Genomic DNA, 18,874 nt, shown 5'->3' on the forward strand with positions numbered 1-18,874 from the left:
TCCATCATAATCACTACACATGGTTGATGTTATTACTAGATATTATCTACCGTGTCCTGCGTTGCATATAATCTGACTGAGCATACAAGTATCTGACTGAGCGGTGGTAGGCGGAAGCAGGCGCGTAAACATTCATTCGAACAGCACTTTTGTGCGTTTTGCCAGCAGCTCTTCGTTGTGCGTCAAGCATTGTGCTGTTTATGACTTCAAGCCTATCAACTCCCGAGATGAGGCTGGTGTAACCGAAGTGAAATGGCTAGCTAGTTAGCGCGCGCTAATAGCGTTTCAAACGTCACTCGCTCTGAGCCTTCTGGTAGTTGTTCCCCTCGCTCTGCATGGGTAACGCTGCTTCGATGGTGGCTGTTGTCGTTGTGTTGCTGGTTTGAGCCCAGGGAGGAACGAGGAGAGGGACGGAAGCTATACTGTTACACTGGCAATACTAAAGTGCCTATAAGAATAACTAATAGTCAAAGGTTAATGAAATACAAATGGTATAGAGGGAAATAGTCCTAAAATTCCTATAATAACTACAACCTAAAACTTTTTACCTGGGAATATTGAAGACTCATGTTAAAAGGAACCACCAGCTTTTATATGTTCTCATGTTCTGAGCAAGGAACTGAAACGTTAGCTTTCTTACATAATACATATTGCACTTTTTCTTTCTTCTCCAACACTTTGTTTTTGCATTATTTAAACCAAATTGAACATGTTTCATTATTTACTTTAGGCTAAATGTATTTTATTGATGTATTATATTAACCTGTTGCGACGAGCAATCCCGTATCCGGGAGTGTAATTATTGCCTCAAGCTCATTACCATAACGCAACGTTACCTATTCATGAAAATCGCAAATTAAATGAAATAAATATATTGGCTCACAAGCTTAGCCTTTTGTTAACAACACTGTCATCTCAGATTTTCAAAAAATGCTTTTCAACCATAGCTACACAAGCATTTGTGTAAGAGTATTGATAGCTAGCATAGCATTAAGCCTGGCATTCAGCAGGCAACATTTTCACAAAAACAAGAAAAGCATTCAAATAAAATCATTTACCTTTGAAGAACTTCAGATGTTTTCAATGAGGAGACTCTCAGTTAGATAGCAAATGTTCAGTTTTTCCAAAAAGATTATTTGTGTAGGAGAAATCGCTCCGTTTTGTTCATCACGTTTGGCTAAGAAAACCCCCCGAAAATTCAGTCATTACAACGCAAACTTTTTTCCAAATTAACTCCATAATATCGACAGAAACATGGCAAACGTTGTTTAGAATCAACCCTCAAGGTGTTTTTCACATATCTATTCGATGATAAGTCAGTCGTGGCAGTTTGGTTTCTCCTCTGTTCAAAATGGAAAAATGCACGCACCTGGAGATTACGCAATAGTTTAGACGGAGGACACCGAGCCAACACCTGGTAAATGTAGTCTCTTATGGTCCATTTTCCAATGATATGCCTACAAATACGTCACAATGCTGCAAACACCTTGGGGAAACGACAGAAAGTGCAGGCTCATTCCTTGCTCATTCACAGCCATATAAGGAGACATTGGAACACAGCGCCTCAAATCTGGCTCACTTCCTGTATGAAATTTCATCTTGGTTTCGCCTGTAGCATTAGTTCTGTGGCACTCACAGACAATATCTTTGCAGTTTTGGAAACGTCAGAGTGTTTTCTTTCCAAAGCTGTCAATTATATGCATAGTCGAGCATCTTTTCGTGACAAAATATCTTGTTTAAAACGGGAACGTTTTTCATCCAAAAATTAAATACTGCCCCCAGAGGTTCAAGAGGTTAAGTTATAATAAGTGTTTATTCAGGTTGTAATTGTCATTATTACAAATTTAAAAAAATAAAAGATTCGGACGATTAATCGGTATCGGCTTTTTTGGTCCTCCAATAATCGGTATCGGTGTTGAAAAATCATAATTGGTCGACCTCTACTCCATTGACTCAAAAAACTTGTGATTCCAGGAGGACCATGAGCTGTTGCTATCGATAAGGTGGCTAATTCATTATTTTCACCTCGAATAGAAGTAGGGGGACTTTTATCAGAGGTTGCTTGTTGTGACCACTGAGGGAACTTTATGCACTTGGCCAGAGGATTCTGCTTCTTTGTTGCACTCTTCACATATAATTTAGCACAGTATTTACAAATGTACACAGCTTTTCCTTTTACATTAGCTGCAGTGAAATGTCTCTACAAATCAGATGGTGCCCGTGGCATTTTCCTGTAAAGATGATGAGGGAAAAAAATAGTAAAAAACCCCAAATACAATTCCAGTTAGATGAAACAACTCATTTGTAAGATAAACGTTTAAAAATGAAACATGTATGGAAACAGGTGAATTAACACTCCTCAGTTAGCAGGCTCAAGCAAGCTAAAACCCACATGGTAGCAAAAAATAACTTGTTAGAAATTATTTAAACACACTTTGCTATAGGCTACTATTCACTAGTTAACAAAAAATAATGTATGTCGCAAATATTTTCACCCCACCCAGTATTGTAATCCAAACTTACCAGAAAGCATGTAGTCCTTGGCTCAGACAGTGTAGTAGTATGGCCTCAATAGCATCTCATTAGTGTGCAATGTCTTGATAATCAGCTGTACATGTGATGGAAGAATGCACTGTGCATGCAGAGGGTTTCAATTCCACTGAATTGGGGATAATTTTACCAAAATATGCCACAAGACCTAGAATTGCCTTGTGTATCCCACATAAAAGGTTCACTGTTATAAGCAAACTTAAAAAAAAAAAAAAATTTTTAAACAAAATTCCCCAAATTCACGGGCTTTAAGTTCCCATGAAATTTACCGGAAAGTTTTCGACCCTTTGCAATCCTACTTCTACGCTCGTGTCACTGGGCAGCTCTTGGCTGTGCTCCCCTTTGTAGTCTGTAATAGTTTGCAAGCCCTGCCACATCCAAAGAGCATCGGAGCCGGTGTAGTATGATTCGATCTTCGTCCTGTATTGACGCTTTGACTGTTTGATGGTTCATCGGAGGGCATAGCGGAATTTCTTATAAGTTTCCGGCTAAGAGTACCGCACCTTGAAAGAGAGAACTCTACCCTTTAGCTCAGTGCGGATGTTGCTTGTAGTCCATGGCTTCTGGTTGGGGTATGTACGTACAGTCACTGTGGGAACGACATCATCGATGCAGTTATTGATAAAGCCAGTGCCTGATGTGGTGTACTCCTCAATGCCATCGGAAGAATCCCGGAACATATTCCAGTCTGTGCTAGCACAACAGTTCTGTAGCTTAGCATCCGATTCATTTGACAACTTTTTTATTGACCGAGTCACTAGTGCTTTCTGATTTAGTTTTGGCTTGTAAGCAGGAATCAGGAGGATAGAATTATGGTCAGATTTGACAAATGGAGGGTGACTGTGTGTGGAGTAAAGGTGGTCTAGTGTTTTTTTTTTCAGTCTGGTTGCACATTTAACATGCTGGTGGAAATTCGGTATAACAGATTTAAGTTTCCCTGCATTGAAGTCTCCGGCCACTAGGCGCACCGCCTCTGGATGAGCGTTTTCCTGTTTGCTTATGACTGTATACAGCTCATTGAGTGCAGTTTTAGTGCCAGCATCGGTTTGTGGTGGTATGTAGACAGCTACAAAAAAATACAGATGAAAAGTATCTCGGTAGATTGTGTGGTCTGGTCTGCAGCTTATCATGAGATACTCTTCCTCAGGAGAACATAACCTTGAGACTTCCTTAGATATCGTGCTCAAGCTTTTTTTTTTACAATTATACATAGGCCGCCACCCATTGTCTTACCAGAGGCTGCTGTTCTATCCTGCCGATACAGTGTAAAACCCGCCAGATGTATGTTGTTCATGTCGTTGTTCAGGCACGACTCAGCGAAACATAAGATATTACCGTTTTTAATATCCTGTTGGTAATTTAATCTTGCTCATAGGTCATCTATTTTATTTTCCAATGATTTCACGTTGGGCAATAGAACGTCTGGCAGTGGGGATTTACTTGCTTGCCTACGAATTCTCAGAAGGCAGCCCGACCTCCGCCCCCTTTTTCTCTGTCTTCTCTTCATGCAAATGACGGGGATTCGGGCCTGTTCTCAGGAAAGCAGTTAATCCTTCACGTCAGACTCATTAATGCAAACGCTGTGTCAGATTTTTAAAAACCTTTACGGAAAAAGAGACCCATGCAATAATCTGAGTACAGCATTCAGACAACAATCCTCAGATTTCCCACTTCCTGGTTGGATTTTTCTCAGGTTTTCGCCTGCCATATGAGTTCTGTTATTCTCACAGACATCATTCAAACAGTTTTAGAAACTTCAGAGTGTTTTCTATCCACTACTAATAATAATATGCATATATTAGCATCTGGGACAGAGTAGCAGGCAGTTTACTCTGGGCACCTTATTCATCCAAGCTACTCAATACCCCCCCCCCCCCCCCCTGTCACCAAGAAGTTAAAGGAAAAAGCTTCTACCAGTTCTTGGTGAGTAATCGCTGTTCTGAGGTCCAGAAATTATTTTTGGTCATAAGAGACGGTAGCAGCAATATTATGTACAAAATAAGTAAAAAAATAAGTTACAAACAACAATTTTTTGGGGACAAAATTTCACAGTTGGTTAGGAGCATGTAAAATGTCAGCCATCCTCTCCCATGCCATTTTATGGTCCCCCTCTCCGTTATGACTCTGCTCCCTATGCTTCTCGCCCGCCCGCCCAACTCTGATTCCAGTCTTCCATTCTGTCTCCAAATTCCTAAACTTGTTTGAGATAAATGTACAGAGACAGAAATCAATCCGTGTTTGTCTGCTCAGCTTGTTTCCAGGATTTCAACACACTGACAGACATCAATGTTGTAGAGGAGGACAAATCGATAAAGAATTATAGGGATATCTAACAAGCAAGCAGCCCCTAGCTAGAACATTAGAGATGTCCCTATTTAATCAGCTGGTTGAACTTACTGTGATCTCACCATCCACACACAGCCTCGAACACACAGACACAGAGACGCAGAGGGCTAGGCTATTGCACATATAGAGGGGAGGGACATGAGGCCTGAGTTTGGGATGTGAGCAGGGGGTTATGGGTAGGCAGGTGACCGGTATACCAGTATCACGCCTCGATTACACCGACAGCGTCATTGCATTTTGGTACACCAGAAGTACATTCATTTTCAATTGAACGCTGTGTTTGCCTTGCAGCATTGCATTGCAGAGGCAGTTGCAGTGCGTTTTGTGTGGCGCATACGTTGGATTTATCGAACAAATGCGTCATACTGTATGCATAGACAGCTTGACAGAAACGGTAGCAGAAGGTGAATGTTGACCTTTTGTTGCACACACATCCAGATGATGCTGCGTACCATTTTGCGCAATGACACTGTAGGTGCGATCAAGGCATTTTCATTGACATGTACTCTGACTTGGTTAGTGGCTGCCATGTTAGTGTTGCTCAGCAGCACCATGTTCTCTCCTGTTTCCATGGATTAAGGGTTTAAGTTTTATATTACTTACTCAGTGATCTGTTAATGGAGAAATTATTTCCAGAGCGAAACTGACCTTCTCGAGTACTGTCCTGGAGTGACCAGAATGAGACCCCTCGCGTCTTTAACGAAACAGCCAGGGAAAGCCTGTGTTTCTACGCATAATATTGTTTGTGTCTGTGTTGTGCAGGCTTGCCTATGTTAGTTAAAGCCTCTCTCTCCCACAGTGAGTCCAGATGTCTCTGTTGCTCTAATCCTGCCCTCTCTCTCTCACCATATGTTCGTCTCGCTCTCTCTTCTCTCTCTCTATATGTTTTTGTTAGTCCCTCTCCCTCTCTCCATGTTTTTGTTTCTCTCTCTCTCTCCATGTCTCTCTGCTCCATGTCTCGCTGCTCTATTACATTTACAGAGTGTACTGTGTGTACAGACACACACACACACACACACAACAACCTTCCCTCTGGCAGGAGATCAATTGAACATATACAGTTAATGTCAGTGATAATTATTTTTCAGAGCTAAATAAAATAGTTTATTGCATATCTAGGATTGTCTCCATTTCAAATTACTCTTGTCATCCCATTGGTTGTCACAGCAACCATATATGTGCGTTACTTGGGCCAGTACTTGGACTCGATGAAACTTATCTTATGTTTCACCAAGTCATGGCTGAACGATGACATGAATAACATACAGCTAGCGGGTTATACACTGTATCGGCAGGATGGAACAGTAGCCTCTGATAAGACAAGGGGTGGCGGTCTATGTATATTTGTAAACAACAGCTGGTGCACAGTATCTAAGGAAGTCTCAATGGTTTGCTCGTCTGAGGTAGTTTCTCATGATAAGCTGTAGACCACACTATTTACCAAAAGAGTTTATCTATATTCTTTGTCGCTGTCTATTTACCACCACAAACTGATTATGGCACTAAGACCGCACTCAATGAGCTGTATATGTCCATAAGCAAACAGGAAATGCTCATCCAGAGGCTGAGGTGTTCCTAGTAGCCGGGGACTTTAATGCAGGGTAACTTCAATCCGTTTTACCTAATTTCCACCAGCATGTTAAATGTGCCACAAGAGGGGAAAAAACTAGACCACCTTTACTCCACACACAGACACTCCCTCGCTCTCCATTTGGCAAATCTGACCATAATTATATCCTCCTGATTCCTGCTTACAAGCAAAAACTAAAGCAGGAAGCACCAGTGACTCAGATGATAAGCTACAAGACTGTTTTGCTAGTACAGACTGGCATATGTTCTGGGATTCCTCCGATGGCATTGAGGAGTACACCACATCATTCACTGGCTTCATCAATAAGTGCATCGCTGACATCATCCCCAAAGTGACTGACTGTACTTACTAGAGGTCGACCGATTATGATTTTTCAACACCGATACCGATTTATTGGAGGACCCAAAAAAGAAGCCGATACCGATTAATCTGCCTATTTTTTTTATATACAGTGGGGAGAACAAGTATTTGATACACTGCTGATTTTGCAGGGTTTTCCTACTTACAAAGCATGTAGAGGTCTGTAATTTTTATCTAGGTACACTTCAACTGTGAGAGACTGAATCTAAAATAAAAATCCAGAAAATCACATTGTATGATTTTTAAGTAATTAATTTGTATTTTATTGCATGACATAAGTATTTGATCACCTACCAACCAGTATGAATTCCGGCTCTCACTGACCTGTTAGTTTTTCTTTAAGAAGCCCTCCTGTTCTCCACTCATTACCTGTATTAACTGCACCTGTTTGAACTCGTTACCTGTATAAAAGACACCTGTCCACATACTCAATCAAACAGACTCCAACCTCTCCACAATGGCCAAGACCAGAGAGCTGTGTAAGGACATCAGGGATAAAATTGTAGACCTGCACAAGGCTTGGATGGGCTACAGGACAATAGGCAAGCAGGTTGGTGAGAAGGCAACAACTGTTGGCGCAATTATTCGAAATTGGAAGAAGTTCAAGATGACGGTCAATCACCCTCGGTCTGGGGCTCCATGCAAGATCTCACCTCGTGGGGAATCAATGATCATGAAGAAGGTGAGGGATCAGCCCAGAACTACACGGCAGGACCTGGTCAATGACCTGAAGAGAGCTGGGACCACAGTCTCAAAGAAAACCATTAGTAACACACTACGCCGTCATGGATTAAAATCCTGCAGCACACGCAAGGTCCCCCTGCTCAAGCCAGAGCATGTCCAGGCCCGTCTGAAGTTTGCCAATGACCATCTGGTTGATCCAGAGAAGGTCATGTGGTCTGATGAGATAAAAATATAACTTTTTGGTCTAAACTCCACTCGCCGTGTTTGGAGGAAGAAGGATGAGTACAACACCAAGAACACCATCCCAACCGTGAAGCATGGAGGTGGAAACATCATTCTTTGGGGATGCTTTTCTGCAAAGGGGAAAGGACGACTGCACCGTATTGAGGGAAGGATGGATGGGGCCATGTATCGCGAGATCTTGGCCAACAACCTCCTTCCCTCAGTAAGAGCATTGAAGATGGGTTGTGGCTGGGTATTCCAGCATGACAATGACCCAAAACACACAGCCAGGGCAGCGAAGGAGTGGCTCCGTAAGAAGCATCTCAAGGACCTGGAGTGGCCTAGCCAATCTCAAGACCTGAACCCAATAGAAAATCTTTGGAGGGAGCTGAAAGTCCGTATTGCCCAGCGACAGCCCCGAAACCTGAAGGATCTGGAGAAGGCCTGTATGGAGGAGTGGGCCAAAATCCCTGCTGCAGTGTGTGCAAACCTGGTCAAGAACTACAGGAAACGTATGATCTCTGTAATTGCAAACAAAGGTTTCTCTACCAAATATTAAGTTCTGCTTTTCTGATGTATCAAATACTTATGTCATGCAATAAAATGCAAATTAATTACGTAAAAATCATACAATGAGATTTTCTGGATTTTTCTTTTAGATTCCGTCTCTCACAGTTGAAGTGATAAAAATTACAGACCTCTACATGCTTTGGAAGTAGGAAAACCTGCAAAATCGGCAGTGTATCAAATACTTGTTCTCCCCACTGTGTGTGTGTATGTATGTATGTATGTATGTATGTATGTATGTATGTATGTATGTATATATATATATATTAATTTGAAATAATGGCAATTACAATAATACTGAATGAACACTTATTTTTAACTTAATATAATACATCAATAAAATCAATTTAGCCTCAATGAAATGAAACGCGTTCAATTTGACTGATTCCCTGACCTGTCAATGTTTTTAATTTTATGTTAATTTTTTTGTTTGTTTTTGTTATACTCTTCTGAATTCTATGGCTTTTACTAGATTACTTGTAGTTTTTCATGTTGTTTGTCTGTAATTTTTGTAATGACTCAAGGTCCTGATTTTTTTTTTTATCTTGGAAAAATATATTTTAAATCTCAATGAGCCCTTCCTGGTTAAATAAATATTTGGTTTAAATAATGCAAAAACAAAGTGTTGGCGAAGAACGTAAAAGTGCAATATTTGCCAAAGCTAACGTTTAAGTTCCTTGCTCAGAACATGAGAACATATGAAAGCTGGTGGTTCCTTTTAACATGAGACTTCAATATTCCCAGCTAAGAAGTTTTAGGTTGTAGGTATTATATGAATTAGCGGACTATTTCTCTCTATACCATTTGTATTTCATATGGCTTTGACTATTGGATATTCTTATAGGCACTATAATATTGGCAGCCTAATCTCGGGAGTTTTGCAGTCATAAACCGCACAATGCTTGAAGCACAGCGACGAGCTGCTGGCAAATGCAGGAAAGTGCTGTTTGAATGAATGCTTACGAGCCTGCTGCTGCCTACCACCGCTCAGACTGCTCTATCAAATATCAAATCATAGACTTAATTATAATAACACACAGAAATACGAGCCTTAGGTCATTTAATATGGTCAAATCTGGAAACTATCTTTTCGAAAATAAAACTTTTTTTTCTTTCAGTGAAATACGGAACCGTTTCGTATTTTATCTAACAGGTGGCATCCCTAAGTCTAAATATTGCTGTTACATTGCACAACCTTCAATGTTATGTCATAATTATGTACAATTCTGGCAAATTTGTTAGGAAGAAATGGTCTTCACACAGTTCGCAACGAGCCAGGCAGCCCAAACTGCTGCATATACCCTGACTCTGCTTGCACAGAACGCAAGAGAAGTGACACAATTTCCCTAGTTAAAAGAAATTGATGTGAGCAGGCAATATTAACTAAATATGCAGGTTTAAAAAATATATACTTGTGTATTGATTTTAAGAGGCATTGATGTTTATGGTTAGGTACACATTGGTGCAACGGCAGTGCTTTTTTCACAAATACGCTTGTTAAATCATCACCCGTTTGGCGAAGTAGGCTGTGATTCGATGATAAATTAACAGGCATCACATTGATTATATGCAACGCAGGACAAGCTAGATAAACAAGTAATATCATCAATCATGTGTAGTTAACTAGTGAATATGTTAAGATTGATTGTTTTTTTACAAGTTTAATGCTATCTAGCAAGTTACTTGGCTCCTTGCTGCACTCGCGTAACCAGTAGTCAGCCTGCCACGCAGTCTCCTCATGGAGTGCAATGTAATCGGCCATAATCGGTGTCCAAAAATGCAGATTACCGATTGTTATGAACACTTGAAATCAGCCCTAATTAATCGGTCGACCTCTAGTACGTACATACCCCAACCAGAAGCCATGGATTACAGGCAACATCCGCACTGGGCTAAAGGGTAGAGCTCCCGCTTTCAAGGAGCGGAACTCTAACCAGGAAGCTTATAAGAAATCCCGCTATGCCCTCCGACAAACCATCAAACAGACAAAGCATCAATTCAGGACTAAGATTGAATCGTACTACACAGGCTCCGACACTCGTTGGATGTGGCAGGGCTTGCAAACTATTAGCGACTACAAAGGGAAGCACATCCGTGAGCTGCCCAGTGACACAAGCCTACCAAAGGAGCTAAATTACTTCTATGCTCGCTTCGAAGCAAGTAACACTGAAACATGCATTAGAGCATCAGCTGTTCCGGACGACTGTGTTATCACGCTCTCTGTAGCTGGTGTGAGTAATACTTTTAAACAGGTCAACATTCACAAGGCTGCAGGGCCAGACGGATTACCAGGACGTGTACTCTGAGCAAGCACTGACCAACTGGCAAGTGTCTTCACTGACATTTTCAAACTCTCCCTGTCTGAGTCTGTAATACCAAAATGTTTCAAGCAGACTACCATAGTCCCTGTGCCCAAGAACGCTAAGGTAACCTTCCTAAATGACTACCGACCCGTACCACTCACATCTGTAGCCATGAAGTGCTTTGAAAGGCTGGTCATGGCCAACATCAACACAATTATCCCAGAAACCCTAGACCCACTCTAATTTGCATACCACCCCAACAGATCAACAGGTGATGCAATCTCTTTTGCACTCCGCACTGCCCTGGCCCACCTGGACAAAAGGAACACCTATGTGAGAACGCTATTCATTGACTACAGCTAAGGATTCAACACCATAGTGCCCTCAAAGCTCATCACTAAGCTAAGGACCCTGGGACTAAAAACCTCCCTCTGCAACTGGATCCTGGACTTCCTGACGGGCTGCCACCAGGTGGTTAGGGGTTGGTAACAACACATCCGCCACGCTGATCCTCAACACGGGGGCCCCTTGGGTGCGTGCTCAGTCCCCTCTTGTACTCCCTGTTCACTCATGACTGCATGGCCAGGCATGATTCCAACACCATCATTATGTTTGCTGATGACATAACAGTGGTAGGCCTGATCACTGACAACAACGAGACAGCCTATAGGAAGGAGGTCTGAGACCTGGCCGTGTGGTGCCAGGATAACAACCTCTCCTTCAATGTGATCAAGACAAAGTAGGTGATTGTGGACTACAGGAAAAGGAGGACCGAGCACACCCCCATTCTCATGACAGGGTTGTAGTGGAGCAGGTTGAGAGCTTCAAGTTCCTTGGTGTCCACATCACCAATAAGCTACCATGGTCCATGCACACTAAGACAGTTGTGAAGAGGGCACGGCAAAACCTATTCCCCCTCAGGAGACTGAAAAGATTTGGCATGGGTCCTCAGATCCTCAAAAGGTTCTACAGCTGCACCATCGAGAGCATGGTTGCATCACTGCCTGGTATGGCAACTGCTCGGCCTCCGACCGCAAGGCACTACAGAGGGTAGTGCGTGCAGCCCAGTACATCACTGGGGCCAAGCTTCCTGCCATTCAAGACCTCTATACCAGGCGGTGTCAGAGGAAGGCCCTAAAAATTCTCAAACTCGAGCCACCCTAGTCATAGACGGTTCTCTCTGCTACCGCACTCTACCTACATGTACATATTACCTCGACTAACCGGTGCCCCCGCACATTGACTCTGTATCGGTACCCCCTGTATATAGCCTCGATATTGTTAGTTTACTGCTGCTCTTTAATTATTTGTTACTTTTATTTCTTATTTTTTACTTAACACAGATTTTTCTTAACTGTGTTGGTTAAGGGCTTGTAAGTAACGATTTCACTGTTGTATTCTACGCATGTGACAAATCATCTGAGTAAGTGTGCTCCCGTCTTATTGATCCTTAATGGTGAAACAGCCACGCGTGATAGAAGAGAACTGAATATTATTTTTTTACCATTCTACTCGATGCTCGGCAACAAAAACAATAACAACGGTGGTGTGGCTGCAAGGGGCGATGTTTCCCCCTACTGCGGATTCTGTCTTTAAAAGGTCAAACTCATCCTAGATCAGCACTTCTACGCTGAGACACTTTGATAGGGGCACTGATGTTTGTTCCTCTGGGAGCATGTGTAGATGTGTTCAACAGGAATCAGTCGCCCTGTGTCCTAAATTCCAGTTGTCTGTTAGACTATTTTCAGAATTCAAGCCAGGTCAGGCCGACCAGCACAGAGCAGACCCAATCATGAATGAGCTCATTGTGATTCCTGTGTGTGTGTGCGCGCGCGTGTGTGACCGCATGTGTCACTGTGACCATATCAATTTGTGTGTGCAGGAGAAAACCCTCTGCAACATAGCTCAATGTTACAAACAGAAATCTGGGTTGTGTTCATTAGGGGACACCCTATAAAAACAATTCAATTTCAGGTACATGTAGGCTAGTACCAGGCTCCTTTTCACTCTGTTTTCTTCCAATTTGAGCCTTGTGGACATGACCCTGATGTAGGGATTGATGTCTGACAACAAATATCTGTTCTGTCGCCCCCTCTCCTCTCTGTTTCCCATTCTCCTCCCCCTTTCCTCAGACACACGCTGAGCATGCTGGGACGTGAGTCAGGCATTATGGATCCCGAGGAGCAGGAGCTGCAGAATGACTACCGTTACCGTAGTTACGCGGCAGTCATCGAGAAGGCCCTGCGGAACTTTGAGTCATCCAGTGAATGGGCCGACCTCATCTCCTCTCTGGGTAAACTCAACAAGGTACGGTTGACATGGCTGGTACAATATATTCAGACATGAAGCCACTCTAGACCAGGGGTTCTTAAACCTTTTCAGCCTGGGACCAAAATGAGATGTTCAGTGTTTTCCTGGGACCCAAGCTCATGAATGTGATGTCACCAGGCAGACCAAAATTGTCAAAAAAAGATTAATAAGGAATAAGGGTTTGAAGTGTCTGTCCTATAAATATATATATTTTTGAACCCATATTTAACCCCTTTTTTTGGGTAGGCACAAAACTACCTCCATACCATTCTTTTTTCTTCTTTTTTTTCCGCTATCGGTTACCTTCAGACGAGTCCCGCAACACTTGTAGGGAGGGGTCTTAGAGCTAAACGGAGAACACCATCATGTTCATGAGAATCTCCCCTTTCCACAAACATAAGTTGGCACATTGTCAGTACTGACTTCTGACGACTCCCTTGGGGCTTGTGGGGGTCGTAGAGACTAGAGGTCGACCGATTATGATTTTTCAATACCGATTTATTGGAGGACCAAAAAAAGCCGCAACCGATTAATCGGCCATATTGATTTTTTATTTATTTGTAATAATGACAATTACAACAATACTGAATGAACACTTATTTTAACTTAATATAATACATCAATAAAAATCTATTTAGCCTCAAATAAATAATGAAACATGTTCAATTTGGTTTAACCTCTTAGTCCGCCCCATCCCGCATGCGGTATCGTTACTACAGCCTCAAGCTCATTAGCATAATGCAACATTAGCGATTTTTAAAAATCGCAAATGAAACGAAATAAATATGCCTGTTCTCAAGCTTATCCTTTTCTTAACAATCCTGTCGTCTCAGATTTTCAAAATATGCTTTAGAACCAGAGAAAATCACTAATTTGTGTAAGAGTGGTGATAGCTAGCTTAGCGTTAGCATTAGCATTTAGCACGCAACATATTCACAAAAACCAGCCAAGGAATCAAATAAAATAATTTACCTTTGAAGAACTTCAGATGTTTCAATGAGGAGACTCTCAGTTACATAGCAGATGTCCAGTTTTTCCTGAAAGATTCTTGTGTAGGACACATCGTTCCCTTTTGTTACTATGCATATGGCTACCGAAACTAACCGAAAATTCAGTCACCTACATGTCGAACTTTTTCCGAATTAACTCCATAATATTGACTGAAACATGGAAAACGTTGTTTGAATCAATCCTGAAGGTGGTTTGTCATATTTCTCTCCGTTGAAAGCACCGTCCTTGTAGCCTGGTTTGTTCTGAGATTTGAATGGAAAAATACCGGGACCTGACTTTTGCGCACCAATTGCCACGCAGCCACCTAGCGGGACACCTGGTAAATGTAGTCTCTTATGGTCAATCTTCCAATGATATGCCTACAAATACGTCACAATGCTGCAGAGACCTTGGGGAAACAAGAGAAAGAGTCCGTTGATTCCTGTCGCATTCACAGCCATATAAGGCGATCATGGAAAACGTAGCCTCAGAAATCCTGTGCATTTCCTGGTCGGTCATACATCTTGGTTTTGCCCGAAACATTTGTTCTAAGGGACTCACAGTGAAAATCTTTGCATTTCTGGAAACGTAAGACTGTCTTCTTTCCAAAGCTATCAATTCCAAGCATATTCGAGCATCTTTTCGTGACAAAATATTGCGCTTAAACGGGCACGTCTTTTTATCCAAAAATGAAATACTGCCCCTATAGGACTAACAGGTTAAATAATGCCAAAACAAAGTGTTGGAGAAGAAAGTAAAAGTGAAATATGTGCCATGTTAGTTCCTTGCTCAGAACATGAGAATATATGAAAGCTGGTGGTTCCTTTTAAGATGAGACTTCAATATTCCCAGGTAAGAGGTTTTAGGTTGTAGTTAATATAGTATTTATAGGACTATTTCTCTCTACCATTTGTATTTCATTAACCTTTGACTATTGGATGTACGAGCCTGCTGCTGCCTACCATCGCTCAGTCAGACTGCTCTATCAAACATCAAATCATAGACTTAATTATAACATAATAACACACAGAAATACGAGCCTTTGGTCATTAATATGGTCGAATCTGGAAACTATCATTTCGAAAGCAAAGCGTTTATTATTTCAGTGAAATACGGAACCGTTATGTATTTTATCTAACAGGTGGCATCCCTAAGTCAAAATATTGCTGTTACATTGTACAACCTTCAATGTTATGTCATAATTACGTAAAATTCTGGCAAATTAGTTCGCAACGAGCCAGGCGGCCCAAACTGTTGCATATACCCTGACTCTGCGTGCAATGAACGCAAGAGAAGTGACACAATTTCACCTGGTTAATGTTGCCTGCTAACCTGGATTTATTTTAACTAAATATGCAGGTTTAAAAATATATACTTCTGTGTATTGATTTTAAGAAAGGAATTGGTGTTTATGGTTAGGCACAGTCGTGCAACGATTGTGCTTTTTTCGCAAATGCGCTTTTGTTAAATCATCCCCCGTTTGGCGAAGTTGGCTGTCTTTGTTAGGAAGAAATAGTCTTCACACAGTTCGCAACGAGCCAGGCGGCCCAAGCTGCTGCATATACCCTGACTCTGTTGCAAGAGAAGTGACAATTTACCAGTTCAACTAAAATCATGTTAGCAGGCAATATTAACTAAATATGCAGGTTTAAAAAATATATACTTGCATTGATTTTAAGAAAGGCATGTTGGAGCAACTACATGTTGGAGCAACGACAGTCCTTTTTCCGCGAATGTGCACCGCATCGATTATATGCAAAGCAGGACATGCTAGATAAACTAGTAATATCATCAACCATGTGTAGTTAACTGTCAGGACCCGGTTATGAACCCGGGTCTCCGGAGTGAGAAACAGTCACTTAACCAACTGAGCCACGAATAGTCGGCAGAACCCAGAAGATGAGGCAGACACAGCAGTACTTGAGACGGTGTATTTAATGTAGTAAAAAAGTGAAGTCCTTCAGGAACACATGTAACTCCACAACCTCAAAAGGAATTCCACAAGAACAAAGGTAATCCTCCAAGACAAAAAAGGTAAATCCACAAGGTGGTAAGTATAGCACAAAAAGCCTCAAAAGATACTCAAAAATAAATAAACAAGAACAAAAAACAGAATTCCACAAGAGCGTCCACCGGGATCAACAAGAGTTAACAGAATACTAGGGCTGGGTGCTAACATACAAACACAGAGCAAAGGACTGAGGAAAACAAAGGGTTTAAATACAATCAGGGGAAACGAGGCACAGGTGCAAATAATAATGGGGATCAAGGGAAAACAAAAGGTCAAAAGGCACAATGGGGGCATCTAGTGATCAAAAACCGGAACAACCCTGGCCAAATCCTGACAGAATCCCCCCCCTAGGAACGGCTCCTGACGTTCCTACCAGCTCTCTCAGGGTGGAGAGCCCTGAACTGACGAATGAGGTCAGGGTCCAGTAGGTCTTTGGCAGGAACCCAGGAGCGCTCCTCGGGACCGTAGCCTTCCCAGTCCACCAGATACTGCCAGGACCGCTGCACCCGGCGGGAATCCAGTATCCGATGGACGGTATAAGCCGGCTGGCCTCCAATGACACGAGGCGGAGGTCTGTCTGCCGGGACAAGGGGAGAAAAAACAACAGGTTTTAATAAGGAAATGTGAAATGTGGGATTAATCTTAAGGGATCTGGGTAAGTGTAGGCGATAAGAAACTGGGTTAACTCTCCTGGCAACCTTAAAGGGACCGATGTATTTTTGGGACAGCTTGCGAGACTCCACCCGTAGTGGTAAGTCTCTTGTGGAGAGCCAGACTCTCTGGCCGGGGCGCAGGGTAGGCCCGGGACGGCGACGTCTGTTGGCTTGTTGTTGGTACCTCTGTGAGGAACGCATAAGATTAAGACGGGTCTTCCTCCACATAAGCCGACAGCGTCTGACGAACTTCAAGGCTGAGGGCACTCTGACTTCTGCCTCCTGGTCCGGGAACAATGGAGGGGCATAGCCAAACTGACACTCGTGTGGGGACATACCAGTGGAGGAGGAGCGCAAGGTGTTGTGCGCGTATTCGGCCCAAACAATGAAGGACGACCATGTGGACGGGTTGTTACGAATCATACATCGGAGGGTGGCTTCCAGCTCTTGATTCATCCTCTCTGTTTGGCCGTTGGACTCCGGATGGTACCCTGAAGATAGACTGGCAGAAGCACCCATGAGTTGGCAGAAGGCCTTCCAAAACCTTGAGGCGAACTGGGGACCTCTGTCAGAAACCATATCTTGAGGAATGCCGAAGACTCGGAACACATGATTAATTACCAACTCAGCCGTCTCCTTGGCAGAAGGTAACTTAGTCAGAGGGACGAACCTGGCCGCCTTTGAAAACCTGTCGATTATGACTAGGATAGTAGTATTGCCATGGGATGGAGGAAGGCCAGTAATAAAGTCCAACGAGATATGGGACCAGGGTCTGTGGGGAATAGGTAAAGGGTGAAGGAGTCCTTGAGGGCGGAGGTGAGAAGATTTGCCCTGGCAGCACACGGGGCAGGCATTGACGAAAGAGGCAACGTCTTCTCTTATGGTAGGCCACCAGAACTTACGCTGGATGAACTCCGAGGTGCGACCTACGCCCGGGTGACAGGTGAGGCGAGAGGAGTGCCCCCACAGAAGGACCTGAGTCCTCACTGCCTTGGGGACAAACAACCGATTGGCAGGACCCCCTTTCGGGTCCGGTTCGATAGCTTGAGCTCGTCTCACGGTATCCTCAACTTGCCACGAAATCGGAGCCACGATCTTAGCAGCAGGAAGGACAGGCATGTCCGTGTCATCTCGAATGGCAGGAGCATAGACTCGGGACAGGGCATCCGGTTTGAGATTCTTCGACCCGGGCCGATAGGTGAGGATAAACTGGAATCGATTGAAGAAAAGAGACCATCTAGCTTGTCTAGAGTTCAACCGCTTCGCCTGCTGGATATACTCCAGATTTTTGTGGTCCGTAAGCACTTGAAACGGGTGAGAAGCCCCCTCGAGCCAGTGTCTCCATTCCTTCAATGCCATCTTAACCGCTAGGAGTTCACGATCCCCCACATCGTAGTTCCTCTCAGCCGGGGGCCGGTGTGAGAAGAAAGCGCACGGATGAAGCTTCTTGTCTTCACCCCTCTGAGACAGGACAGCTCCAACACCAACCTCTGAGGCGTCAACCTCCACCACAAACGGTTCATCCGTAGTCGGTAGTATCAGGATGGGAGCAGAGAGGACGCGCTGCTTGAGTCCTTGGAAGGCCGTCTCAGCTTCTCTTCCCCACAAAAACCTTGCATTGCCACCCTTGGTTAAAGCTGAGAGAGGGGCTGCCACCAAGCTGAAGTTCTTGATGAACTTGCGGTAAAAGTTTGTGAAGCCCAGGAAACGCTGAACTTCCTTAACGGATTTGGGGTGGGCCAATCCGCTACCGCCCCCCTACCTTCCTGGGGTCCATTTGGACTCGACCGGGTTCCACTACAAATCCCAGGAATTGTACTCGGGATGAATGGAATTCACATTTTTCCGGCTTAACGTACAGATGGCTGTCTAGGAGGCGTTTGAGTACTTGTCTGACATGCTTTGTGTGTTCTCGAAGAGAGCTCGAAAAGATGAGGATGTCATCCAAGTAAACAAACACAAATATGTTAAGCATATCCCTAAGCACATTGTTTATGAGCGCTTGGAACACCGCTGGGGCGTTGGTCAGGCCGAAGGGCATCACCAAGTATTCATAGTGACCAGTAGGCGTGTTGAACGCGGTCTTCCACTCGTCACCAGGTCTGATCCGCACAAGATGGTATGCGTTCCGCAGGTCAAGCTTAGTGAAAACAACTGCTTCCTGGAGCAGCTCGAAGGCTGTGGCCATAAGGGGTAGCGGGTAATGGTTACGGACGGTTATGGCATTGAGTCCCCGGTAGTCGATGCAAGGACGTAATCCACCGTCTTTCTTGGCCACAAAGAAAAA

At 43.3% G+C, this 18,874-nt stretch overlaps 1 protein-coding gene across 1 annotated transcript in view; it reads left to right on the forward strand.

The window, feature by feature from the left end:
• LOC115112439 (protein dopey-2-like) overlaps nt 1–18,874 on the forward strand; it is a 65,789-nt gene that overhangs the window by 6,452 nt on the left and 40,463 nt on the right. The window contains exon 2 of the mRNA XM_029639509.2: nt 12,756–12,930. Coding sequence (XP_029495369.1) covers nt 12,769–12,930 — 162 coding nt within the window. The 5' untranslated portion in view covers nt 12,756–12,768. The remainder of the gene's footprint in view (nt 1–12,755; nt 12,931–18,874) is intronic.

This window comes from Oncorhynchus nerka, linkage group LG3, assembly GCF_034236695.1.
Source record: "Oncorhynchus nerka isolate Pitt River linkage group LG3, Oner_Uvic_2.0, whole genome shotgun sequence".
NCBI classification, from domain to species: Eukaryota; Metazoa; Chordata; class Actinopteri; order Salmoniformes; family Salmonidae; genus Oncorhynchus; species Oncorhynchus nerka.